The 26519-nt window shown below is 50.8% G+C and overlaps 10 protein-coding genes and 1 non-coding gene across 11 annotated transcripts; 5 read left to right on the top strand and 6 right to left on the bottom strand.

Annotated features, from left to right (window-relative positions):
- Positions 1-151: 151 nt before the first annotated feature.
- On the top strand, positions 152-937 carry POSPLADRAFT_1184494 (hypothetical protein; the record flags this gene model as incomplete). Its single annotated transcript, XM_024489084.1, has 4 exons — positions 152-319; positions 382-448; positions 499-715; positions 786-937. 3 exons carry the CDS (start codon positions 152-154, stop codon positions 630-632), a joined length of 369 nt encoding a protein of 122 aa, XP_024335591.1. The 3' UTR covers positions 633-715; positions 786-937.
- A 380-nt stretch (positions 938-1317) lies between these two features.
- On the bottom strand, positions 1318-2834 carry POSPLADRAFT_1048991 (hypothetical protein; the record flags this gene model as incomplete). Its single annotated transcript, XM_024479641.1, has 6 exons — positions 1318-1491; positions 1686-1992; positions 2091-2229; positions 2290-2366; positions 2418-2493; positions 2561-2834. 6 exons carry the CDS (start codon positions 2832-2834, stop codon positions 1318-1320), a joined length of 1047 nt encoding a protein of 348 aa, XP_024335590.1.
- Positions 2835-3244: 410 nt separating this feature from the next.
- Positions 3245-4751, top strand: POSPLADRAFT_1151852 (hypothetical protein; the record flags this gene model as incomplete). The annotated part of the gene is made up of 7 exons (XM_024486587.1): positions 3245-3331; positions 3388-3603; positions 3707-3774; positions 3902-3993; positions 4059-4188; positions 4256-4488; positions 4591-4751. The coding sequence occupies 7 exons, from the start codon at positions 3245-3247 to the stop codon at positions 4749-4751; spliced, it is 987 nt and encodes a 328-aa protein (XP_024335589.1).
- A 125-nt stretch (positions 4752-4876) lies between these two features.
- POSPLADRAFT_1059890 (hypothetical protein) lies at positions 4877-6158 on the bottom strand (the record flags this gene model as incomplete). The annotated part of the gene is made up of 7 exons (XM_024481200.1): positions 4877-5007; positions 5069-5243; positions 5303-5444; positions 5511-5618; positions 5668-5753; positions 5804-5962; positions 6018-6158. The coding sequence occupies 7 exons, from the start codon at positions 6156-6158 to the stop codon at positions 4877-4879; spliced, it is 942 nt and encodes a 313-aa protein (XP_024335588.1).
- Positions 6159-6346: 188 nt separating this feature from the next.
- On the top strand, positions 6347-6464 carry POSPLADRAFT_t129. Its single transcript has one exon. It is a non-coding gene; the product is annotated as a tRNA-Trp (tRNA).
- Positions 6465-7254: 790 nt separating this feature from the next.
- On the top strand, positions 7255-10079 carry POSPLADRAFT_1048988 (hypothetical protein; the record flags this gene model as incomplete). The annotated part of the gene is made up of 5 exons (XM_024479640.1): positions 7255-7317; positions 7414-8784; positions 8821-8901; positions 9618-9716; positions 9870-10079. The coding sequence occupies 5 exons, from the start codon at positions 7255-7257 to the stop codon at positions 10077-10079; spliced, it is 1824 nt and encodes a 607-aa protein (XP_024335587.1).
- A 729-nt stretch (positions 10080-10808) lies between these two features.
- Positions 10809-11471, bottom strand: POSPLADRAFT_1090426 (hypothetical protein; the record flags this gene model as incomplete). The annotated part of the gene is made up of 4 exons (XM_024483080.1): positions 10809-10973; positions 11037-11126; positions 11182-11274; positions 11325-11471. Coding segments are annotated over 4 exons (495 nt in total), but the record flags the coding sequence as incomplete, so codon positions are not given.
- A 365-nt stretch (positions 11472-11836) lies between these two features.
- POSPLADRAFT_1151742 (hypothetical protein) lies at positions 11837-16939 on the bottom strand (the record flags this gene model as incomplete). The annotated part of the gene is made up of 10 exons (XM_024486579.1): positions 11837-11911; positions 11960-12163; positions 12269-12484; positions 12532-12610; positions 12668-12892; positions 12940-13139; positions 13196-13238; positions 13334-13476; positions 16348-16454; positions 16585-16939. 10 exons carry the CDS (start codon positions 16937-16939, stop codon positions 11837-11839), a joined length of 1647 nt encoding a protein of 548 aa, XP_024335585.1.
- Positions 16940-17891: 952 nt separating this feature from the next.
- On the bottom strand, positions 17892-20251 carry POSPLADRAFT_1035894 (hypothetical protein; the record flags this gene model as incomplete). Its single annotated transcript, XM_024477112.1, has 12 exons — positions 17892-18512; positions 18564-18676; positions 18730-18839; positions 18890-18975; positions 18998-19139; positions 19196-19325; positions 19381-19474; positions 19528-19603; positions 19651-19714; positions 19766-19845; positions 19901-20001; positions 20063-20251. The coding sequence occupies 12 exons, from the start codon at positions 20249-20251 to the stop codon at positions 17892-17894; spliced, it is 1806 nt and encodes a 601-aa protein (XP_024335584.1).
- Positions 20252-22113: 1862 nt separating this feature from the next.
- POSPLADRAFT_1151309 (hypothetical protein) lies at positions 22114-23447 on the top strand (the record flags this gene model as incomplete). Its single annotated transcript, XM_024486519.1, has 7 exons — positions 22114-22209; positions 22262-22462; positions 22516-22689; positions 22745-22773; positions 22825-23002; positions 23057-23327; positions 23401-23447. 7 exons carry the CDS (start codon positions 22114-22116, stop codon positions 23445-23447), a joined length of 996 nt encoding a protein of 331 aa, XP_024335583.1.
- An 884-nt stretch (positions 23448-24331) lies between these two features.
- Positions 24332-24889, bottom strand: POSPLADRAFT_1059885 (hypothetical protein; the record flags this gene model as incomplete). Its single annotated transcript, XM_024481199.1, has 3 exons — positions 24332-24576; positions 24630-24692; positions 24748-24889. The coding sequence occupies 3 exons, from the start codon at positions 24887-24889 to the stop codon at positions 24332-24334; spliced, it is 450 nt and encodes a 149-aa protein (XP_024335582.1).
- Positions 24890-26519: the final 1630 nt, after the last annotated feature.

Below are 26519 nucleotides of genomic sequence, written 5' to 3'. Positions count from 1 at the left end.
ACTACCGATTCGACCGCACAATTGTGTTCGCTGTCAGGTCCTTTACAGTCACGTGATGACTTCTCCTGAGAAGCAGGTCTTGGACTCTTGACTTCGCCAACATTCGTTCCTCCTAAGCTGAACCCATGAGATTTTAACTCGCTGTGTTATTATGGCGCCGTCATCTTCTCCTGCACTGCCTCTCAATGTGAACCCATCGACGACGCCGTCAAGACCAACAAACACAGGGTCTTCTGGAGTCTCAACTTCCACCGCTATTTCAACTAAAGCTGCGACCAACCCGTCAGACATATCCAGCCCACACGAGTTAACGGCTTATGTGAGTACTGACATAACCTATACGCATCACGGAATATATAGCGTTTGAATACTACGATTCAGGTCGAGTCGCTCTTAGAGCAATTGGATGGGAAGTTCGATGATATGTCCACGCAGATGCTCGACCGTAGTACGCCTCATCGCTGATTCCAACCTGACACCCGCAATGAAGTCTCCCAGTGATGCAGATGTCTACGCGTGTAGATGCCTTAGAAGCTGCGATACAAGACATAATTAACGGCGACGGTACTACAGTGCCGCCGAGCGTCCCACAATCTCCTGCAGTGGCCCCACGGCGCAATGGTAGCTCGTGATGACGATCACGTCTCGCTTTCTCGGACATCGCGATACCATAAGATGCGAGCAACATGTCGTTGATTTATCTAGTGCCTGTGCTGTGCGTCGGCCTAGTCTGTCTAGTTTGCGTCCCACAATCTGATAACTCACTCTAAACTCATTTCGTCTAGCCGATGGACAAACGATAGCCGGCCGTATCGTACTTTTCTGTAGCACACGCACACCCGTATTTCTAGCGGAGAAGCACAAAGCTTTCTACTCAGTACCTGACCCCTCTCCATGCTGTATCAACGCGATTATCGATCACTTACGTTGATCAGGGTCTGTCGCTGAAGTGATGTCAATGCTACTAGCCATTCTACCTCGCATTCCATCAATTTCGTCAAACATTCACTTCGCCTCGCGAGGGAAAGGTTGAGGTAGTGCTATATCTCCTGCTACCCTATCCGCGCCGCGCAAACTCCGTCGGAACGTGTACCCTGTATTGCGACTGCGCAACGATCACACAATGTTCCTGGCGTATCATACCCATGCAAAGACAGAGAGCTGAGCAGGACGAACATGACACGGATCATGAACTGATAAACAAACATTCATCTCTGCGCTTAATCTGAGTTGATACAAAACATCACAAGCTTACAAGCACGGCTCCACTGTATACATGCCGTGACTAACCCTCAAAGGATATATGGGTCAGCGCAGTTAGTCTAACCCTGGGGGCTTCGTTGTTGGGGGAGGGGACAGAACCCTTCTGACAGACGCTGCAGTCGTCGGAGCGCCACCGAACATTGCCGAGAGCATGTCGTTCAGCGGATTGGCGGGCTGCGTCCGCGGTGGAGGAATGGAGAAATAGAGCTCCGCTAGCTCGATTACAGCCTAGTGGAAGTCAAAAGGCAGGAATATCAGAACTTGTCTCGAGAAGATCGGATTAATACATGTAAGATTGTAGGGCACTCAATAGCGAAGAACCACGTGTCTACAACCCCGCAGGAGAATAACAAGGCGGGACGCAAGTTTGGTGAAAGAAGCGCGACGCCGGAGCGCAAATTTGGACAGTACGCATGACGTACCTTTCGTACTTCTCTAGTTGCCATCAGCCCGCCTCTACTCTGGTATGTTCCACATAGTCTCACCCATGCTTCACGCATCGCCTTATTCTGCGTGCCTTGTGCGCGCTGGCATGTTCGCACCGCCAACTGCGCAAAGTTAAGCACAGAATCTGTAGTGAATATGATCTCGTCGCCGTCTTCGGGTTTGCCGACTGGAATAGGCGCTGACTGCTGTGAGGAAATGAGGGCGGGATTCGCGGATGTAAGTTGAGAAACGTATTGTGTAAGGAAGCTTCGTGCGGCCAGTATGTTGCCGTTCTGAAGGTACCTAAACTTTTGTCAGTAAAGGTCGCAGGGAGTTGGCCCGCCAAGCCCGAGCGATGCTGACGCTCAGGGTCTCGCGCTTCATTATATGATGATACTTACGGTATTACTCCCCTCAATCCAAATGCGCCAGGCGTTCCACCGTTCGCGAGCCATTCAGCATACATCTGGGCGAGTAATCGAGCGCTGTCACGCTTCCCAGCCGCTAGAAGGTGCAGCTCAGCACTATCAAATGCGCCCTCTTTTGCAGGCATATGAGATATGAATAACAGGTGAACGTCATAGTGTGCACACGACAGACCTCTGTACAACAACTCCCCAATGTAGTGTTGGAGATCGGGGTCGCCTGCAGGACAGGAGCCATGTTTTGCTGACCAGCTACGCTGCCGCGTGAATATCGGCTACAGGATATCATGAATGCTCACGCACGCAACAGCCTTGTCAATGATCGACTTTCTCCATGACCCAGACGGTCCAGTCAGAGCAATTAGCTGAGTGATGCGTCCTGGGGAGAAATTTCAGAGTGTTCAGGTCAAGATAATCAAAGTGAAGCCTGAGGTCACGGAACTTACCTCGGCTCTCGTCGTTCACGTTTTCTCCTTTGTTCTCGTATACATCAAGCATAAAACATGCCAGATCAGTCCCGCTTCCCTGCTGCCCCGCCTTCAATAACTCCCTAGCCGACTGAAACAAAACATCAATAGCTGTGTCGTACTGATTCGATTTCTGGTATCGCGAAGCGAATGTGCGGGCTTTCTGGTGTGCCTCGTATGCCTGGCCAGACGTAATGAGAGGAAGGATGGCGTTCAACGCCCTGGACGGTGGTTGTGCTGCAGCAGGGGGCATCTTCACTTTGGTGATGAGCAGGCCGTGCGTTAGATTGAGCGATGGTTTGTACGAGAGAAAGTCGGGCAAGGCGCGTCCACGACATGCCCACACGCGTCTACTTCCTTCGACAGTAACAACCTATGCGATCGCCCAGTCACAGACCAGCAAACCATGCCAGTGTACAATGCGTAACTTTGCGTAACTTTGACCACTGTATCGCAATAGGCACGACTTTCTAGTCTCCTCCAAAGCTTTTCGGGATATCCGTATTCTCCCTGCATCCCGTGTCGGGCCAGAAGCGTGAGGAACTTTTGTACGTACGGTCCCTTGTCTATGCCCCACGATGTCAATTGGCTCTTGGTGATACCCGATATCGTGCTTTCGGTTCCTTGTTCCCAGCAAACTCTGTCCCATACTTTGCAATCAACATGCCGATCTGCACGAGCTGTACACATCCTACGCCATTTTTATACACCGTGTACCAATCTGCGCACAATACCCGCCTAGAACAGTGTGTCGGTGGCTTTGTGTCGTTCTCGACGACTCGTCCCCCTGACTATACTTCTCGCAGACGGCGTGCCATGCGTTCGCTGACCCATACGTCGAGCACGATACATTGACGCTCTTGCTCGATCTAATCTTGCTGAAGAGAGACGTCTATCGACATCTTCTCTTCAACAGAGGCCTTGGTGCGCGGAAAGCCGGTCGAGTCGGACTTGTAAACCCTGTCACAGATGCACAGGAGGCGCAGCATGGCACAAATACGTCGACAAATCAGGCAAACGCTGTAGACCCTGACTTTGACAGCCACACGGCACGGAGCAGGGAGAAGGTATGTCCTCATTGAGCGTTCCGTGGACACCTACCAGCTCTGATGTCGCGCCTTGCAGAGCAGGTGGTATCTGATTGCGCGACTTGGTGCCGCTCTAATCACAGTTGACGCATGTGCGTTGTTGCCGTTGTCCCCAAAGCTTCCATAGCGCCTGACGCACACCGCTCAGTCATTCGATGGATTCACCTGAGTAATGCAGTCCAGATCGTCAGCAAACACTTGTACTCACTGGCGCCACGATCCCAGGTTCTAGCGGTTTGTTCGTCCTCCCCGATGGCGGCAATCGCAACTGGGAGCCTGAGGCCATCAAATGTTTCGTCAGAATTCTGTCCGGATGCGTGGTCGGTGAGGAGTACGCTCGTTTCGCCGTCTTTAGGTTATTAACAGACATTCTTCGTAAACGCCGTCAGAAACTGTGGCGTTTCACGCTGGCATCATGATTGCATGCTATACCATCCTTACGTTCCTAGCCTGGAACCACCGCAGCAGGCGCAAGACCACCGCCGACGTGCAGGTGTCTGGCATCCGGCGCGAATTCAGGTCAGATGCCGCGCCACGGAACTTTTGCACCCATTCCGGTCTGACTTCCTAAATCATCTGTGCGCAGATACTCGCATGTACCTCTGACGCTACTCTATTCCTCGCTGACGAAGCTCTTTCTCCTTTTCCTCTTGTCCATCTGGCGCCCCGCGCCTTCGGCGGCGCCTGTGGGTATCGACGCAACATCCATACATCCGATTGCCGTAAGCATCCTCCGTGTTTTCGACGAGGATCAGCTCGACCGAGAATGGATCGTTCGAAATGTCTTGGGCGGAATGGCCGCTGGCTTCGGACTGAGAGGTGAGGTTCATTCTCTAGCTTAAATTGTGACCAGCGCCAAGATGGCGCAGCAATCCCCCGATGTGTGTGCAACGTCACCGTCACTGACGTCTGTTTACTCAGTGGTCCTAGACTGTCATCCATTCTTCACTACTGCCATAATTTTGGTGGGCTGGGCCATCAAGACCGCTGTAGCTGGATTAGTGAGTGGCTGGGTTGGTTTGATCACTCATGGAGACTACGATACGCCGGGAGAGATATGGCTTGCATACAGCATACCATGAATGCGGCGCTGCCGTTTCAGGACTGGTGACAGACACAATCTGGGTCGCGCCTATGCTATTACGATATCTGACGCTTTGAACAGTCAATTTGTATATATAGCACAACATGGGAGTGAATGACAGCGTCAAATGACAAAGGGGATTATAGCTTTGCGATTTTTGGGATACTCATTGCCGAAGTCTCTCCTGTAGGCCTTGTGCTTTTTCAATGCCCATATGGACATAGTATACGACGAAACGCCAACGAAGACCCAAGCTAGAGAGAAGGAGTGGGCGCATTAGAACACATCTCCGACTACAACGTCAAAGTCACGTACCGGCATAGCTCCCCGTCATAGCGGCGATAGCGACCCAGGACAAGATCTCGAAAAAGTAGTTTGGGAACGACACAAGGTCGAAGCCATAGCCAGTTGGTATCGCCCGCTGCCTCGTTCCGGCGGGCCGAAGGGAACGAAGGGTTAGGTGGGTATGCAGGTTAGAGACCTCAGCAAACTGGTACAAGAGGTTGAGTAAGCTCATCAACGCCGTGTGTGAACGTGGGTTCGACGTACCAGCCAAAGGGTAACACACGCGCCGATAAAGCGAGGATCACTCCGAATTGAGCCGCGCATGTATCGAGAGTATTCATCGTACGTTGGGCTGTAGATTGCAGCCGCCAGCGCTACACCACTAAGGGCCCAATAATGGCCAGAGCTTAACACGGGCGTGAGTGCCTGTGTTTCAGGCAAGGAACGGGGATATCCCAAAGGAGACACTCACTTCTTGAAGATGTTGAAGAAAGGCATGGTCCCGTGCGAGAAACGATGCACAAACAAGGTTTCCAGCTCGCGCTTTATGAAATGGAGGAGCACCAGCGTGTATACTGTCCTGATAATGCTTTCAACAATGAGGCATCGTCAAATGCACGAATACGTACTTCTGTAGGAGACTATGCGGAACAAGAGCCCCGTACCAGAAACCGGGATTATAATAGAACAGAGGGTGTATAATCAAAGGTCCAGCCTGCAGGCATATCAGCATTCAATGACTACATGCCTGCTCCGTGAACTCACATATTCAACTAAGAATACGGTGCGCCAGCCCACCTGCGGACCCAAGTCCTTGACGGTCACTTCCGCGCCGTCCGTAATCCCTGCATCCTCTAATGTGACATCATCATCCAACGCCTTCTTCTCTCCTTTGACAGTCAATTTCTGACGTGCTGGGTAGAGCTACAGCAAACGACGCGTTCATGAACTGGGTGTACTACAGCGGGAATGCACTCACTCGCGGAAACTTGGCGGCGACAGCTGCTTTGACCTCTGCGACGGTGACCTCCTCAGGCTTCTTGTCTGCAAAAGTTACGGTTATGGGCAACCCTCGCGCGAGGGAGACGCGTCCTGCAGCGGAGACATTCAGTGTTACCATCCTGCTCGGCGAGGGTGTAACGTTAGCGGGTTGCAGCGGTTGAGCACATCACCGGCAGCGGCCGTCATAGTCGGACAGTTCCGGTAAGTCTCGGCCTAGGATCTCGATTGCACTTAACCTTGTAGTGTACTATAAGGTGTTGTGCCTGCTCAATATAGACACTTATGTTCAACAACAACCATTTTCGAGAACCTTGGCGCAGTGGTAGCGCGTGAGATTCCAGGGCACACTCCAGGAGTACGCCAAAAGTGAGATAAGTAAGGCCGGAAGTCCTCAAGGTCATCCGTTCAATCCGGGTAGGGTTCATCATGTTTAAGTCTCAACCTGTGCGAGATAAATAAATACAGCTTACGGGCAGCTTTTTATTACATATCATCCTCTTATCGGGAAAGCGCCGGTGCAATGATGGGCTTGAGTTTCATTGTCTCCTCAACGGTCTTACTGCAAGGAATCAGTAGCACCACATCTACACACTGTAGCAGCGCGAATTCAGGGATAAACTACAGTGACCGCAAAATTACCCGCAGGCGCTCTCGGTATGGCCCCAGCTCATGGATCGACTCGAGGCTGGAGGCCGCTGAGTCCAATCACCAGCGAGGCTCATGTTGGTTACAGCGCGGCCCAAGCAGAGCTCGTGAATACGATACTCCTAAATATGTAAACAAGAGGCGATTCTGGGCCGATTCAATTAGGTAGCGGGATGCATCGTGGGTACGCCCTTGCTCACCTCAACCAAGTCATCTTGCTAACAAAGTCCATTAATCTTGATCAGCAACAGCATGGCATACGATTGGATCTTGTTTATACTTCTGGATGCTATGCCAACTGTTCTTTGTTCTGACTTGCACGGAGACTGATCGATAATCCTCTCATTGTCCGCCTCAATTGTTCCCTTGGCAGGAAAAGAGGGTACAGCACATCATTCGCTCATAAGTGCGGGGCGTGGGATGATAAACGCTGGATGCGGCTTCCTCCTAGGTCCTGCGACGCCACTCCTGCACTCATATCATTCCCCATCTGTTGTGTTTTCAAGCGACTTTGATTCCGTGATTCTCTCACTGGTGAGACCTCTACGTCCCTTGGGGCACCTTTTGCAATGTTTGACCCTTGGAATAGCAGTATAATGATGATGTCGAGCGACCTCATCAACGGGGATAAGGTAAGCGAGACAAGCCTACGGCTGCCTGTGCTAGAGTCTCAGAGTGACCGTCTTGCGCAGTCGACAGGACGTCAGTCTATTGGTTTTCCACCCCAGGGTTCGCCTTCAATCTGGCCTTTTCCAAATGGAACCTGCCCAATCTACCGTCTTGCGCCAGAAACTCTCACCGAGATCTTGATGTTTTGCTTCCAATATGTGGACACAGAATCCCTCCTATTCTCCTCGGACGAAGAAGAAGAATGGAATGCGATGTATGATGCCAACGTGTTTATCGCCTCCTTGATGCTCGTCTGTCGCCATTGGCGCGATGTTATTCTGCATACGTCGGCCTTTTGGTCCTGTGTCATGATTGGTGAACGTGCACGGCTGACGCGGCTTCCTCCACACCTTGAACGGTCTCATTCCACTCCTATTAGAGTCTACTTGCGCGGCTGCCACCCAGACTTTCTGCCGATCATTAACTTTCACCTCTGGAGGACGAAGGAGCTCTACCTTTGGTTTGAGGAGAGGCACCCATTCGAACGCGTGGCACTCGAGGCGCTGTCCATGCCTGCTCAGCGCCTGCAAGTTCTCTTCGTTAAAATGGTGGAAACGCAAGGCACTTTACTGCCGCACATGTTCAGCGGTTTCGCGCCTCGTCTCAGACAGATTTACCTCTCGCCTCTCTGTCTCCGCCCGGTCGACTATTTTGCCAACCTGACACATCTTCGCCTCGCAAACCAAGCGGATAATTGGGAATGGAAACTATCAACACTTTTGGATACCCTCGAGGCCAGCCCGAACCTTGAAGTCCTCGATCTCTTTGCGGTGCTCGACGATGACACTCCCCTGGATGGTCCGAAACGCGTCGTTGCCCTCCCGAAACTTTCCGTGTTTGAATTGACATATTACGAAGAGGACGTCGTGTCGCTCATCTTGACCCATATCTCCATTCCTGTCTCTACTCGCCTAATCATCGGCGACATAGTCGAAGGAAGCAGCGTATCGGAGGTGTTTCCCATAGATGTCACGCATCTGGAGAACCTCAGCCAAATCACCAGAATCTATGTGAATCATCAACATGACTTCGTCACTTTCGCCGGCTTCGGCGAAGATGGACATTCATCCCTCTTGTACGACAGCTCGTATCACGACAACATGTTCGAAACATCGACTTGGCGCACGCTAGGTGACTTTCTCAACGTAAAAAAGCTCACAGAGTTGTGGATCGACATCAGCTGCCCCAGGCGGGAATGTGATTGTGATGGGCTTTCAAAACTGGACAGTGCTGAACTATGGGCGACCATCCTCGAGCCTATGGCTAACCTGAGACTCATATCCGTCGGTCACAACTCCGCCAGGGCTATCATAAAGGCCCTTACCCCTGGAGTATCGACGAATTCAGCTCCATCTATACGCGCTCCGAGCTTAAAGGAGTTTCTCGTCTATGACCCTCACAGTATCTCAGCACATCTACTTGACCGGCTTGTACGTCGCCGCCACCAGTGCAAGCGGGCTTTGCAGCATCTGCATGTGGCCTTGGCAGGGCCTCCCATCGATGAGCTGCTGGTCCTCTCGGGGCTTCAAGGGGTGTTCGCCACACAGGTCTGCGTCGAGTTCGGTGTAGGATTAAATGAACGGTCCCAAATTTCTATTCCCATGTGTCGCTCCGAAGAGTCATACACCTGGAGATTCAATCCTGCAAGAGGCATTCTACCTGTTCAGGGATGTGACGAGTGACACGGGAGTAGCGAAACAAGATCGGTACGAGACCAATCATGAAGGCGAGATATTTCCCGCTAATTATGCTCAATCGAAGGCTTGTCAAATGGCTATGTGAGGATAAATACAGGGCCGATGCACTCCACCTTGCGTAATGAGTCTGGACCCAATGTCAATGGAGCGTTGTTTCACAATCATTTATATTGATCCTTCATGAGTGATATCCGTCCCCCGGTGAGTGAGCGATGAGTGATAATCTACTCTGAATCCCCGACAAATATCAGAAACGACAAGCAATCACTCTTGTACCTGTTTTGGGGGACAAAGCCTCATGCCGGGCCATCGTTGACCTTTCGTGGACCCTTGTCAGTAATGACGGCACTGCGATGTGCGCCAGCACCCCGGTTCTGAGCAATTTTCCTCCGTGTTGCGTAATTCGGCGGGTTTTGACATTATTTGCGCTCGACAGGAGCTGGCTGTCGACGCCGTCCTGTCGGGGCGCACGAAACAACTCCTTGTGAAATATAAAATCAGCCGCCAGTATCGATTTCGGACGGCACATTAAGCTCATATTCCCTTTTCAGTATTTTCTGCTACAGATTCATGTACAAGACGGCGAACAGGAGGGAACCAAGGCCATCACCGATCCATTACTATGTCAACAGTGGAGGCAGGGAAGCGCTGATCCGAACAAGAAGGCACATACCATTCAATGAATTCCACGTGGAAAGCCAGCGACAACAGCAGGGCCGAACGCGTGTCATATTCACCGCTGCCCCGGTGTAGTGCATGACCTACCTAATGAGGTGTTTGTGACCCACACAAGGAAGTGGTATTGCACGGATTCACAGGCGTCAAAGGAAGAGAGTGAGGCCGATGCCGACCTGAAGAATGCATCGATGAAACGTTGTCGGAAGAGCGAGGATGGTGTGAATGTTGTCGTAAAGTGCTTCTGTCGCATGAGGGCTGGCAGCTGCCGTAACAAATGCCTTGATGAAGACACCCTGCGCAGAGTTGACACCTCTCTGAAGGGATACGCTTTACTTGATTGTGTGCGTTGAGGAAGAGCGGGGCTGACATCTTCACTTCGACGCCAGGTGTCAAAAGCCAAACCAAGCACCGCCGACAAGCTGCACAGTGTGAGGGGCAATAAATCGGAAGTATCTCATGAACCTAATAAGAACCGGTGCGGGGCTCATTTCAGGAATGAAGACCCCGTCTTACCGGATAAGTGCATTGATGCGAGGGGGGAAAAGAGTGCAATGTAGAGGCTGAAGAACATTTAAGTTGAGGATGAAAGACTCATCTTGTGTGGCTTGTATCTTTAGAACTTTGCCATAAGCAGGAGCACTGTCGTGCCAACGAATCCGAATAACGCGGTTTTGAGATCGCTCATTTCTCCAAGAGCGAGCCCATGGTGAGGGAAAAACGGTTTGCACAGGTCGAAACAGAAGAACAGAGCGAGCCAGCGATTGGGTGCACGCTCACCACAGATGTGTAGTATATGCAGTGAGAGAGCAATGTTTGGTGTTGTCGTAGGCCCGCTGTGATTGAGGGCCTCTGAGAAATGTAGGCGTTTCCCGTCTCTGGTCCACCGAGGCTCGCCGTCGACGTCTGTATCCAGCAGCCTCACGTCGTTGCCAATAGGCTAAGAGTCGTCTCCCCGCCACTCCCTTACAAGAAGCTCGCGAGTAACGCCGAAGCCGTTATATTATTTGAAGGTAATACAAGCGAGATGGGTTCTAGGCTGCATACGTGCAGAGCATCGAGGACTCACGGCAAAGCTAGTCCCAATCTCGACTGGATCGACCACGTTTGACCTGGCTGCGGTACGATTTTCCAGCCTTCCGATTCGCCTTCTCCACGCGTTGCAAATTCCGGACCCGTGCCTTTTGTTCTTTTGAAGGCTCTTTTACGAGGAACGCAGATGCAGTGGAAAGTATGAGGTTATGAAGCTATCAATGATTGATCCACCTCAATATGTACCACAAATTCACGTCGACAGGAATGTCGCGCACCTTCAGGAGACAGTCCTGTATGTTTTGTGCTTGAGATCGATACACTGTCGACGTGATCATGATCTTTCGGTTTGAAGACACATATGCAGGCTTTGAGTTCCAATAAGCTATGCTGTATTAATGTTGTTGAAGTCAATTTACGAACACTCTGCTTTAAAGCCTCCTTGGCCCATTGTGGGATCCATGTAGCGTCAAGCGAGCATCGTAATGTCGCCTTAGTGTTGACTTTGTTCACGTTCTAACCATGTTCTATAGGTTCTACATAGCACTTAAGAAGAATGTACAGACCTGGCCGCCAGGTCCCGAGCTGCGGGAAAATGAAAACTCCACCACATCCTTTGGGATAGCTTGAGCCTTGAACGTGTTTAGCCAGGTCTCCGCTTGCGCACTATCAGCTGCGTTCTGCAGGGAAGCCAAGGGCGGAGGTTGCGGTAGAGAATGATGAGCCATACATCGCATCGCGGTATACTCAGGCCTGGTGCGGAGGATTTCATGGTTGAGTGCCAGCCGTGTCCGATGGCCTTGTCGTATGCAGAGGCCCCCAGGCAAACGATGTAGCATTATAGACAGCATAAGGTAACCGATCCAACGACTCGAGTCTGTGAGTAATAACCGGGACCAGTGTCCCACGTGACTGCTACAGGTACGACCCAGAAGTTGTGAACGAGATGGAAGTACGAATGGTCACCGTCATTGAGCAAGATGTGACTCTTCCTGTGAATTTCCTTCCACTACAGAACGCGTACAGTAACATGTCCTGACATTAAAATTTGGACGATGTTCGTATACAATCGCCGATCTCATATTGAGTCACCACATTCGAAGCTGCCAGCATCCGTCTCATTTCCTCCGGTGTATCGAAGACTCGTGGGATACTAGGGAGCAGGTGAGAACTCCGTAGCACTTGTCCCATTATCACATACCTGACACAGCGGTCGTGTGAATGCGACGCCGTCCTCGACGTTATTGTCGTTGTAGTGAACGGCTACGAAGGATGTGGGAGCGACACCCTCCTCGACCCATTGGACCATCGCTGCAAGAACGTTGTTTTCTGGCGAGAGCGAAAGGGGAGGCATGCCTGCGGAGGCTTGCTGAACACCTCCAAATGCGTTCGCGCTATAGCCGCTCTAAAGGGCAATGAGGCAGATTGCATCGGCCGATAATGTGGGCAACTTACATGACTGCAAGTGGTTCCACAGCCATGCATTAGCTTCCATCAGTGCACACAGTACAATGTCCACGTACCAGTGGTTCATACCAGGAACCGTGAACAAGCGGTAGAAATCATTGATGTCCAAGTCTGTATATGCTCTCGTGAAGGCATACACGCTTTCATAATAGTGTATCGAGTTGCCGGGGCTAATCAGCTGATCAGCCCAGCCTACATACTGCAAGAGCTTGCCATTGTGTCCCGGCCCTGCGAAAGATGTCAGGTTGCGTTCGATTGCCTGTTCACGGGATCAGAAATGAACAAGCAATGCCTTGACGTCCTCACATTTGCTTGACCAGGGTCAATCCCATCCGCCAGTGGTATTAAGGATGCATTATATTGTTCCAGTTTCCATTGAGTATCGCTATGGGAACATATGAACTCGGAATTCATGTGTTATGACAAAGAACTGGGGACTTACTTCAAGACAAAGTACTGGAACCATTCCTGACCTCCAATGAAAGGCTTGCCGACGAGACCGAGTGGGTACTCCGTCTCCCCACCTGGATAGTACCTTCCATTGATCCACTCTTGATTAAATTCGTAATAGTCTGTATATATGCGATGAACAGCGCCAAGTTGTGCAAGCGTCAGGCAGGTAGACTCATTTTGTCCGGGACGGCAAGTCAGTATCTCTGGTCGGAAGCTAGGATTTTGTCAGCAGCAGAGAGCTGGCATAATTTGAGCACTGACTCGCAGAATCTAGGGTCATTGATGATGCCGTCGGCCAATCCGTCGATCGCGTCACACTGGCGCAGTACTTCAGGGTGTATGACGTCGACCCAGACCGATTCGGGAATAAAACGTGCAGAGGTGTTGGGTTGCACGTTCAGATTCATATGAACGGACCAGTCTTGAATGCGCGTTTGCCAGTTCGCCGGTGATCCGACGATCTGGAGAAGTGGTCATCGCATGCTATATCGTTCGCGATTGTCCTGATCAGACTTACTACACCATCAAAGTCTTCGGGGAACATTTGCACTTCCTTCAGCCTGTAATAGATTAGACCTGAATATACTACCAAAAACATAACAGACACACCCCTGTCGCCCGCCTATGAACCAGGATCGTTTCAATGACAGTCAACTTCAGAAGCGCATCAAGATTACCTGTAGAGCAGCCCATATAGTAAGACGTGTTTTGTGCCTCTCCATAGTATTGTTTCACGACCTCCTTCCCTACGACGACACTCAAATGCATTGCTCTCCATCCCCAATCTACAATCGTATTCTGCAGAAATGAGGACATTGTGATGGGAGATGCAACACTGATCCAGCGTGACTTACGTCGTTACCTGGGCCTGCCCATTTAGCGTCTGCTATGCTTGATTTGTGCCCTGTATCAGTGGACACGCCAGCGACTGTAAACGGGGATTAGAAAGGGGACGTCATGAAGTGCGCGGAGAGCACGTCACGTACAGCCCTGAGGGATCGCAATAGCACTGAGCTCAGCGATATTCACTGCATGGACAGGTTATGTGCTCCAATTCTAACCGAATTGAAAACACTGAGGTACATACCACCACCAGCAAAACCACCGTTACCTATGGCCAAATACCGCCCGTTCCAGTCATCAGGCAACCACACTTCAGTGCTAGCTTCGCCCGAGCGCTCCGCAGTAGAATTCGTAATGATCACAAGCTCTACCCGGCAGAACCCAGGCAAATCATCAACGTCAATGCTCTCCCAAGAGTTACTGATGTTCACCCTCGAGTTGGGTGCATAGTATGTCGTCTCATAGTGGGAGACGTCAGTGGCATTCTGGAGAGTGAATGCCGAGCAAGCAGACTGCCTTGTAGCCAGAGCTAGATGAGCAGGGCATATATCCAGCTGAAGCCCCGGGATGAGGCATAGCGGTGCCCAGAGGGCAGACGATTTTCCAAACATGACAGATGATGGTAATGTCGCTCTAAGGTTCCGTCTTTATACAGCTGTGCATCATGTCCGCAGCTTACGCGCTCACCTTGTGGAGTACATTGAGCGGCGGGTGCCCGGCCCTGTTTCACTCCGTCGTGATGCATCTATTACTGCTTGACTGAGAGCGAAGGTTTGAAAGAGACGCTTACCCCACTCTTGGCGATCAGTCGGACGCTCGCCAATCGCTAGCTTCACCGTCAGTCAGTCACAGTACTGCTTCCAATAGTTGCAAGCGTGTGCGACAGTGGATCCACACAGGTACGACGTTGCAGAGATCGGGGCCTCATGTGCTGAATAATCACAGTGCTTTACCAGTTACTTGCAGGAATGCAAAGTAGAGCGCCAATCGAGCGACGCGCGGCTGATTTAAAACTCCTATGTATGGCTGTTGTCACCCCAGCTACAGGTGACCATACCTAGCCAGGCTTTATTTGATGGTTCCTACACCTAGCTCGCCACACAAGTAAATCCGTCGGCACTTGTCTGGTTTCCTCCATTGTAGCGTAATGTTTGAGGATACTAGCATGACACGGCTCGCATGACAGAGAGTTTTCGCAAGAGCCCTCCACGTACCTGACATAGCCCACGTGTGAAACCGATCCCATTCGTTGCGTTATTATCATTGTAGTAGACGCCAGTGAGGGATGATGGTGCTATGCCTTCTTCAACCCAATGCACCATGGCAGAAAGGATGTTATATTCTGGTGCGGACGAAAGGGGAGGCATGCCGCCGGATGCTTGCATTACGCCACCAAATGCGTTAGCTCCGTAACCACCCTTCCGAGCCGGCATCAGCATCTTACAAGTGGCATAAGAAGACACTGTTCACCTGGCTAATCGACACCAGATGAGCGCAGGTCTCAGCAGTGAGATGAGATCCACATACCAATGGTTCATACCCGGAACGGTAAAAAGACGGTAAAAATCATCGATATTCAACTCGGTATAGGCGTTTGTGAATGCGTGTACAGTCTCGTAGTAGTGCAGCGAGTTCCCAGGACTGATCAGCTGGTCCGCCCATCCTACATATTGTAGCAGCTTTCCGCCGTGTTGTGGTCCGGCAAAGGATGTAATATTGGCGTCAATCGCCTGTACACATGTCAGTCCCAGCATAGAAAATATACCGGATGGATCTACGTTGCATTGTCCTGGATTTATTTCGTCGGACAACCAGACCAGAGACGCATTATATTGGTCGATCGTCCACGTAGTATCACTGTACTCATATGAGAGAAGGCGACAAATATTGGGTACGCCCACTCACTTCGTGATGAAATAGCGGAACCAATCCGGGCCAATCGGATATGGCGCAGCCCCAACAAGACCGTACGGATACTCGACTTCACCTCCGGGATAGTACGGTCCGAATATCCATGTTTGATTCGTTTCATAATAGTCAGAGTAGATTCGATGAACGGCTTCAATTTGAGGAAGCGTAAGGCAGGTCGACGTGCTTTGTCCAGGCCGACAGGTCAATGTCTCGGGACGAAAACTGAAAAAGTGAGGTAAACAAATATGTTTGATCGCGGGCAAACTGATGCGTACGCGCAAAACCTAGGATCGTTGATGATGCCATCCGTGAGCTGGAGGCGTCTCAGTAAGCAGCTGAGATAGATCTCCACATTACTCACCCCGTCGAGTGCGTCGCACTGCCGCAGAACCTCTGGATGAATTACGTCGGTCCAAATAGAGGTATTAATGAAAGCCGACGGTGATTGCACATCCAAACTCATGCGAATTTGCCAATCGTCCAGATGTGTCCACCAATTGGCTGGTGATCCCACAACCTGATAGAAGAAGGAACACGAGCCTAAACTTAAGCTAAGAAGTGATGCCCAATATCGCTCACTACTCCATCAAAATCCTCTGGGAAAGATTGCAATTCCTTTAGCCTGGGTCATCAAAATTGTAAGTAAGACGTCAAGTCTACTTTCCATGACATGTACCCTTGGCGACCACCTAGACTGTTTGTTGAGTTGCAGTGCCATCTACAGATCAGGACCTTGTCATACCCGAGGAGCATCCCATGTAGTACGACTTGCTCTGAGTTTTGCCATAGTACTGTTGTACGATCTCCTTGCCTGTGACGACGCTGAGATGCAACGCTCTCCAACCGAAATCCACGATAGCATTCTAAAGCGCAAGTAAACCAAAGCTTCGGACCTTTTCAGCGACGTCGACTTACATCGTTGTGCGGACCTCCCCACGTTCCATCTGTCGCCGTAGAGGAGTGACCAGTGTCGGTAGAGATTCCGGCGACTGCGAAGGACGAGCTGCAAGTAAGGGACGCGCCTTATGCAGCTGTCAAGTTGCCTCTTACATCCTTGCGCGACGGCGACATATCCCAAATCCGCCACGCTCACTATATCGGAACGAGTGTCAGACACACCGTACCCACAATCATACGAAATGATCCACACACCTCCACCCGCGTATCCGCCATTCCCGACGGTCAAAACACGACCATTCCAGGAGTCGGGAAGCCAAATCTCGGTGACGCATGAGGAGTCTGCAGTTGAGTTGGTAGTGATGGAAAGCTCCAAACGACAGAAGGCGGGGAGGTTGTCCACATCAATGGATTGCCACAAATTTGTGCTGTTGACAGTAGTATTCGCGGCATAGTAAGTAGCTCTAGATAGAGTCACGTTTGACAAGTCGCCGAGCGTAAATGATAAGCAACCAGATTGCCCGGCTTGACCAAGGCATGTCGTACTGTGCAAGAGTAAGGCGAGCAGACACTGCTGCACAACCCGAAACGGGCGACGTAGTGAGAACATGATAGCGAGGCGTACCGGGAAGTCTTAGCTCGTCAAAAGGTACACACAATTAAACGCCATCTGCACGATTCATTTTAACGAGCCAGGAAATCCTTGCGTTAAAGCGGCCCGGTTTTGCTCCAGGTGATATGATTCATATGCTCTGCCAATGGTCGTAAAAATGGATTGCAGCGGCCGCTTTATCCAGCCAAATGGGGCTCGGGTCACCCAATGAATTCCAACTTCTCAGAACGCAGGAATGTCGCGGACGGACTTCGGAGTGTCGGTGGGTTCGCATATAAGCTGAACGTACGAACATCGCTTGAGGAGTTCATTATAACGCAGATCTTGACATCACATGTCACATCGCCTGACTGAATTACTGGCCGGGAGCAATCAAGTATAGCCCTACATGCGAGCTGGGACACTGTTTATCATTAAAGGACGCGGCTGACCACGTACTCACCACAATACCTGTCGGGGATGGAAGGCCATGACGAATTTATCATCATTGGTTCTACAGCTCGGATGCGCATCCCTCATCGGAGTACAGGAGACATCTTCAATTCGCAGCCAGTTCGAGGCCTAGGGTCATTGGAGCACGCGCAAAATGTGCGCAGTGATACAACATGGGAATACTAGAATCGACCAACATGGAGACACTCCATCTGCGCCAAGCTGGCCAGAGATAATGATATGTAGCAATTGAGCTGGTCGCACTCCAACTGACGCCGATGTTTTGTCCCACGCCACAATGACTTTCAATGCGATTACAATTGGTAATTTAAATGTTGATGCAAGCAAGTAGATACTGCGTGTAAGTAGCATACCACTGGAGGCAATAAAGAGCGATGTAATCGATGCCAATGTAACAAATAAGTAGGAAGGATACAGTACGACGTAGCAGTCCCAGTCAGTCACGACAAGCAGCACAGCCTATTTCACAAACACGGTACACAATCGACAGAGTACATTATTGCGGAAGTGGACGAGCGAGGTCGTCATACGGCGTCGAGAATGCCTCTGAATCTCGCTCGTAGGGCTTCTCGAAGTGCACTGGAGGAATGGCGCCCGGCACTTGCGTGTAGCGGTTGTTCCGCGCCGACATTGCAAGCTTGATGAGAACCCCGACGAGGAGGACGATGGCACCGGCGAGAAGACCGATCACAATGTATGAGTTGCGCAGTAATCCGTGGTAGTCGGGTGATGACGACGCGGATGTCACAGCTGCATCGGCGGCCAATTCGCCGCCGATCTTCGCGGGAGCCTCACTGGTGGTCGCGGCACCGGCTGACGTCGTGCGAGCCGGCGTTGCTGATGTCAACGACGTAGGTGATGACCCTTCAGTACTTGATGCCGAAGCGGGTGCCGGAGACGCGGATTGCGACGGCGCAGTCGTATGAGCAGACGTGACCAGCGTTGTCGCTGCGGCGGCCGATGTGCTCGCGCTTCCCGAAACTAAGGAATACGTGTACATCTCGGACGCAGCTGACACGGTAGACGGCTGAGGCTGGAATTCCTCGTACTCGTCCTGAATAAGACGTTGGATGTTGGCCCACTCGAAGTCAGCCCATGCCTTATTAGCATCGGTGGTCTAAGTACATCAATGTAAGCGGTGTAAAATGCAAAAAAAAGCTGAGCTTACGCTGAGAATCTGCATGTACGATTGCTCGTGACCAGTGCCCGTGAAGTTGGCGCCGAAGTAGAACAGGCTGTAAACGTTGCGCATAAACGAGTCACCCAGAATGAAGTCGACAACTGTCATGTGATGAGAACCAACGAAACAGGTATAATGGGTATGGTCGACTTACTGCCACTGCCAGCTGCTGTCGCCGCGAACGCGCCGCTGCAATAGAAACTTCCATCACTGTTCACCGTGATTTGCGTAGCATCAATGGGATCCATGGGGTACGTGAGCCCTCTGGGAAAAATGTCAGCGGCCAAGCCAGCAGGAAGTAACATAGCACGAACCCGAGCGACATGCTAATGTTTATCTTTGAGTGGCAAGGCAAGGTGTAGGTGTTCTGCGAGTCGTTCCAGACTGCTCCAGGAATGTCCTTGTACATCGCATCGACATACCAACGGGGTGCGGAAGCTAATCAAGGCGTTTACTTCCTTGCTCTCCGATCTGGCGAAAATCTTACCAGCTGACGTTCCCGAATCAAGTAGTGCGGAAGTTTGATTCCCAGTGGGCTTTGCAACGTACCCTGTCGCGTTCTGGCTGTGGACCAATATAACTGAGTACAGCTCCTAGTTTCTCATTTGACACACACTTACCTTACAGAATGACCGGAGTAGAGCTTGCCGTTAACGTAGATACCATCCATCCACGTGATCCACCGTCCATCATGAACAACGGGAAGTTTGGGACTTCTGGTAATCTCAGTGTAATTGGCCGCAAGCTCCCCTGGTAGACGTTATTAATGGTAAATATGGACAGACGTGAAAGAGAAAAGAAGTACCAAGAGTCATGAGACCGCCCTCGGTCACGCCTGCCTCCGATCGAGACAGCAGGAAGGTCATATAGCTAGAGCTCGGCCCTGTCTGGTTGAAAACCTGAAGAGTAATTTGTCAGCTTATGCGAATAAAAGTATTCAGAAAGCACTCACATTCGTCGTGAAGGGCATACCATTATATGGTGACTTTTCTTCAATCAGTGTCGTAAGAATTTGCGACAAGGGGGCTCTAATGACTGGTTAGTAGGGATTATGGTATATGCACGGCGTGCTCACGGGCCCACTCCAATCAGACCATTGATAAGACCACCATCAGAGGCATTAGAACCGGGAGCAAGAACTGCAAACGTAGCTTGTCAGATAATATGCCATGAACGATGTCCTGACTCACTCATCGCTTGGTTGGCGACGGTATATTTGCCAAATGACACGTTGCCTAGTGCGATAGGACCAGTCGCTACAGAGCCATCGCTGTCCGCAAACCGTATACGTTAAGAAAAGGCAAGTCGTATACTGCCATACGTACCCATATGGTAGTGTAGCGTTACTTCCGGTGTAAACGAGGTCGTCGAGAGTAACATTTTCGTTGTTAATCCAAAAGTCAGAACTTCCTGTGTCAATTTGGACCTAACAATTTGCAGAGCGTCAATATACCGGGGAGAACTCATGGGAGAGTAGATCGGGTCACCTGGAATGGCTTGCCCTGAACGTAGACAGTGCCAGAATAGACCGCATCATATTCGTTGGAGAACCCAAGGTTGCCCTGGTAGTTCGAGTCTACCGTGAGAGTTGGCTGGGGGATTGCTCGTCGCACAAAAGGTATGGAAAGGCAATAACTGGAACCAACAAAGAAAGAAAGAAAAGGGACCAGAAACATGATGAAGGAACGAGGATGGGCGGGTTGCTCAGCAGCGCGCACTTTATATTGCTCATACCTCGATCAGGCGCGAGGCCTATTGATTGATGGGAGGCGGTGAAAAGGGGATCGCTGACACGAGAACCCGCATAGCAATCGGGCACCCAGGCAAATTCGGTCGTCAGGGACGCTAAATGAGTGTATTGTTCTACCAGTGTGCGCAATTGCTTGACTGCGACATCAACACGTGCCACGCCACCTACACTGCCCACCCTGTGCGTGCAGGGTGCACGGATACTAATTCCTGCAAGTCTTCCGCACTCGGTGCTCGTGCATAAGAATCAAGCGGGAGCGCTCGCCAAGGCATAGGTACGCTGATCCAATTTTAGTGCGCCAAGCCTTAGCGTGTCCTCAACTCGAGTTTACTTGAAATTACCGTGAAACACCGCTACGCCGGAATCCGTTCAGGCGGGGATAGTCTGCTGCGCAGCGTTGGATGTGTCCGGCATTGCACAGCCACGACATGCGGGTAGGTGCATAGTACTGTGCAAGAGACGACAGACCCGGGCAGCGCTGGATGGGCGCCCGTATCGCTTGCATAGCCGTGTGAATGAGCGAGCGACAACTTGAATTGAGAAGCCCTAAACAGGCAGATGTGCTTGAGCGCTTACGAGACTGCAGCTCAACTCGCTGAGCGACCGTCTGCGTGCACAGGCACCCTGATCTCACAGCACTTCATGTCCTCGGAACCTGGCCAGGGGAATATTCCAGCTGCTACAGATTCTCGGCCTACTTTGTCCCGGACAGCTACATCCCTAACCGCTCGCGATGTGTTGTTGCAAGCCAAGAAAAACACTGTTCTCAAGTCCCACGGCAGACCGCCATGGTGGGACTGAAGTGCCGTGTCACAAGATCGTGGTTGATATAACCGGTCGTTTTCCAGGTACGGCGAGGATGGCTCAAGAATCACGGACGCATTCGTGATTGGAATCGCCGGTGCGCAAACGTGTGTCCATGTCGGGCTAGCTGATGCTATGTTAGGCAATTCGTAGGAGGATCCGCTAGTGGAAAGGTAAAAAAATTATCAAACAATTGTACACGACTTTTGAACGCTGGCACAGACACATGTAGCTCGTCGGATCGTCCAGTCGCTTGGTTCTATACCGACTGTCATTATTCTCTCACAAGTCAGACCACGTGCCATCGCCCAAAGGAATACAGCTCATTGTCACGATAGGACAGTTTTTACAAGCAGCATACACCAGAAGAGATTGAGCTGGCTTATGCAAGTCGGTTTGATTTTGACCACCCAGGTAGTTTATCTGCCTGATAGAGCATTGTCCCGACTAACCAAGTCCCTTCAATGCAGATGCCATTGATATGCCTCTGTTCGCATCTGTACGTGTGACTTGAATCTCACTATCCATGGGATGCGAAGTGTACTTGAGCTTGCAAGGTCCTATCCCCCGTTTGCCGCTTTCTAGTGTCTGGCAGATCTCAAGGCATGCCGGCAAACTAACATACCCGTCTACTCCTTCAAAACCCATCAACGGCTAGATGAGACGAAATACCTTTACGGAGCTGCCATCATCATAAGTCAGAATGCCAGCGTCCACCGATAGATAGACAGTAACCAAACCCCTTTACTCAGCGGAAGGAATCATGGCTCTACACGACCCAGCCTTAAGAGCGTTGTATGATCTGAAGGTGGGTATACTCCTGCATTGTTGCACGAACCCAGCTCAGAGAAATGACATCGAACAGATTTTCGTGCAATGTGATTCAGATTTGATGCTGGCTCGTCGTATCAGACGGGATGTGCACGAAAGAGGCAGAAGTGTCGAAGGTATCCTTGAGCAGTACGTCTCGAGAAAATTCCCGCCATGGATGTGCTCATGGCCCGCGAGCGCAGATATTTGAGGTTTGTCAAGCCCTCATATGACAACTTCGTACTCCCAACCGCACGACATGCCAATATTGTGAGCGTTCCCCTCAGTTTACAATCCGCTTTCGCTTCCTGAATTTGTCTAGATTGTCCCTGGGTCCGACAACAGTATCGCTATTGACATCATTTCCACACATATTCGTCGACAATTGGACGAACGTGCCACGCGTCTCAGGCAGCGTCTCGCTGGCGCCGTACCGCGCGATTTGACACCAGAAGCCCTCAACCCGGATCCAACGAAGGAATACCTCAATCTAACACTTCTACCGCAGACACCACAACTGAAGGTAACGCGGGTCTCTCGCAGTTTTCCATCTCATTTGGCTAATTTGTGATGCAGGGCATGTTCACTATCCTCAGGGATAACTCAACGCGTAGAGGGGACTTTATTTTCTTCGTGGACAGGCTCTCTACCCTACTCGTCGAAAAGGCCATGGAATTACTTCCGTATCGCCAGAAAACGGTGGTGACGCCTTGCGAGGTAGCTTATCATGGCAAGGAATTGGATGCTGAGGTAAATCGTTCAGTGTCTATTGATGGCTTCCACGACTGATGAAATCGGTCTGCAGTATGTATGCGGTGTATCAATAGTTCGATCGTAAGTCTCCTGGTGTTCTGGTATGTTTGAGGACTCACGATGTCATTGCAGAGGTGGACCCCTGGAGCGTGGTCTGCGACGGGTTGTCAACGCCATCCCGATTGGTTCACTTCTCATTCAGTCTGAGGCCGCGACGGGCGAGCAGATTCTTTTGCATCTGCAACTTCCGATCTGTCTTCGCCATCGACACCTCGCGGAGCAAAGCTGGGTCTTTCTGCTAGATGCTCAGGTATGTCGTTGTCACCCGACTCGAGTAACGTCATCCTCACTGTCTGTATCATAGATCGGCACGGGAGCTGCAGCATTCATGGCAATTCGTGTACTACTCGATCATGGCGTGCCCCAAGATCACATAATCTTCATCACTTTCCTCGTCGCACGCTGCGGCGGAATTACCGTTTTGCAGCGTGCGTTTCCTCAGGTGAGAATCGTATCCGGCGCCGTCGACAGTAGTCTACGAGAGACCTGGCTGGAGGGTGTCGAAGATGATGATGGTCAGACCGCCGCGGAAGGTCGTAAGGTATGGGTAGTGGAGCCTGGAATGGGTCAAATTGGTCAGTAACCAATATCGCCTTCGCAGTATCTACTGTTTCTGATTGCGCCGCAGGTGACAGGTATTATCTGTAGATTTTGTTGTGGTTCTTGCACACTCGACGTTGTGGAATTCAATGTGATCATTGTCCTTTTCGTCAATGGATCCATTTGGGAAGAGCACCCGTTGAAGCACTGTATCAATCCAAGCCGGCATCAAAACGCGTGTATTATCCAGCATAGGGCAACACCCTCAAGCGGACATAACACTGGGATTAAAGAAAGCCGACAGCATAGCTGACTCTCCGAAATACCATAAACTAGTGGATGTATGCCACGGTACCACGCTTATTCTTTAGGAGACACACGTGGGAAGATACACCTTCCATTATGGCGGTATGAGGTGATGCGCATATCCGCTTGTGAGTACATTTATCGCCCTCAATAAATATCAATTATACCCACATCAGAAGTGATCTTAGATGGGATATCGACAGTATTTCTCGATGCTCAACCGCGACCGAGCAATGTTGCGTTGCAATCCATCAGATGATGCCGCCCGTGCACATGCGCAATGTGCAGCCTTGTGTCACTTGATCTTGTGGAAGCTCTTATAGTGAGTCTGAGTTAAATTGTTCTAGGACATTGATTCAGACATTCATGGACAGATGATTTCAATGACCCTCTGTAGGTCACTAACTGAGGTGTTTATTTCATTATCTTCCTTCTCTCCATGAGAATGTATAGTGACTGAGAGTGCTTGCGGGGATTTTAAGCTAATTGCGATGACCTAGGCATGCTGTGTTTGCTCGGAGCGTCTCTCAGCCTCCGTAAGCAACCTTGCTCACGGCGTTTTGCTCTGGGTAATCTCTCAGTACGAGACCAGTTCTTCAAAATATAGGCGTCACTGCCGAATACAGCTACATTAACAAATCGCATAAAATTATCCCCGGCGGTTTCGGCGAAACGCTGTTCTACTACTCTTATCGTCCACAGTCCGTCCCTGCTCGCCACACAGACACGTCATTCAGAAAACTTGCTCATACTCGGAGCTTGAATGATACACACCGGGACAAAAACCGCAATGCGACGAATCCACCTCGGTAGCAATGGCGGAGACGTAGTCGCCCGTTTGCCCGTCTGTGAGCTTCTCGAAGGCGTAATGCGTCAGGTTGAAGAAGCCCGCTTCCGCTGTGTCGACTGCGGTGATGTAAATGCTGTTTCCATTGTAGTCCAGCTGCCAGCATGTCCCGCAAGCAGTGGTGTTCTCGCCTGTTCAAAAGATCATGAGCCTCATAAATCCACGCGAATCCCACAAAACCTACTCGTGATCGCGGAGGTTCCCCCAATGTAAGGGAAATCATGGAAGGAAGCGAGGACAGGATCAGCTAAGGTCGGTGCGTGTCAGCGTATGGTACGGAATGCATAAATTAACATGCATACTAGGAATCAGTCGAGAGCAAGCGGTGAAGCTGAGGGAAGAGTCCCCGTCATTGTAGAAAGCGTTATATGTGATATTGTACTGCTGCGCCAACACGACAGGCACCAGATAGAGGGCACTAGTAAGTAGAGTGGTCAACTTCATAGTGAGTAATTGCTGAGGTTGCTGCTGCAGGACAACGAACAGAGTTGTTGTGGATGGGTGCCGTTTCAACTTGTCCTTCAGTCGTCCTTTTATATGTTAGAAGGGCAGTGCCTGGACGCTGTTTATAGGTGAGTATAGGTCCGGTCATTCTCACGTAGGTACGTTGACTCAGAGCGATTACCAAGGCCCCAGACCTATGATGTATTACCATAGTATGAAACTCGTCTCCAGTCAACAGCTATGAACATAGCATCTGTCAGGGCGAAGGCTCTATATTTGAAAAGAGTAGAGGCCCACGAGCGCGAGTCCAAAACACTGAGCAGTGTTGAGAGGAAACTCGCCATGAACCAGGACAGCTAGAGGCCCGCACACACTCCTCAGAGGATATGTCGTGTCATGAAGGTCCCAAGGCAAATTCTTCACAAATATATCGAGTCTCCTCAGAATGTTTCTATGCATGCAAGCGACTGCGTGTGGCGTTCAAGTGGCAACGGGTCAGATCGGCAACTACTGTGGAACTTTATTCGATTTGTCCATTTCAGGCGCTCCGAGTCCTAAACACTGTAAGTGGCGCATCGCTGATAGCATAATGTAGCCGCAGCTATTTCATTTGGCGTTTCAACCCCAGGTAAAAGCAAATATAGGTCGGTGTGCTTCGACAGCGACGTCCTGAAATAGGCCTTACTGACCTCTGATGAGACACATGTCGTTCCTGTTATGCGCTTCCTAGTCCCACTCACATTCTCGACCTTTGCGTCTGCGCCGCATGTCCGGCTGCCCATGAACCACTAGACAGATTGGTCACACGCTGGTCGAGATGCTCTGTGCTGAGATACTGTCAGTTCCTGTAGCAATATTTGTCTGGCCACAGACGCTTTAATCGGCACACGGTTCGACACATCCCTGGCCGCATTGGGCTTCCGTAGAGAGCGACCCGAAACCATAGTTCAATATGCTGTGCATGCTGTACGCTGAGATCACTGTCCACAAGCGCATGCCCTCGTAACTAGGGAGTGTGAGTTTCGCATCATATGCTCGATCCTCTCTCTACGGGTCATCGTATTGCGCACCTAGTCGCCCTACAGTGTTCACTCAGATTGAACGCAACTAAACTATCAAACTCCAAGCCTGAGTTCTCGATCCCTCCATACAGACATTGCATTGATGGTTTGGCGTATTTTGCAGGAAGATGACATCGGACTTGCGGTTGGGCTAACATCTCTCTGGCGGGTTTCAGGCCGCCTGAGGGACAGTCAGCTGTGATAACATTCCACAGCTGTACAGGAAGTGAACTTCCCAGTCCCGTCGTGCCACCGGAGCTAGCCGCAAAGGTGTACTGCGCTTCAACACTGTTTCGAGAAGAGATGCCGTTGCCGCGCTCTAGCCGTCGACCGCCGCTGAGCGTTTCGTAGTACAGCCTATAGATGGTGGGGCGTGAACTCTGTTCGCCTACTTCAGTGTTCCTGGCATCCAAATTCTGTTTATGTATGCCTTTTTCATGCAGTCTCAATACATCTACATCCATGTACTACACATCGAACATATTCTCAAGGCGTGATCGAGACTAGATACTTGAAAAGGTTTGCCGTGAATTGAACGCTAAACTACTAACGTCAATATCTCAGCATTC

Source organism: Postia placenta, assembly GCF_002117355.1.
Source record: "Postia placenta MAD-698-R-SB12 unplaced genomic scaffold POSPLAscaffold_13, whole genome shotgun sequence".
NCBI lineage: Eukaryota > Fungi > Basidiomycota > Agaricomycetes > Polyporales > Adustoporiaceae > Rhodonia > Rhodonia placenta.
This window is presented reverse-complemented; position numbering and strand designations above follow the sequence as displayed.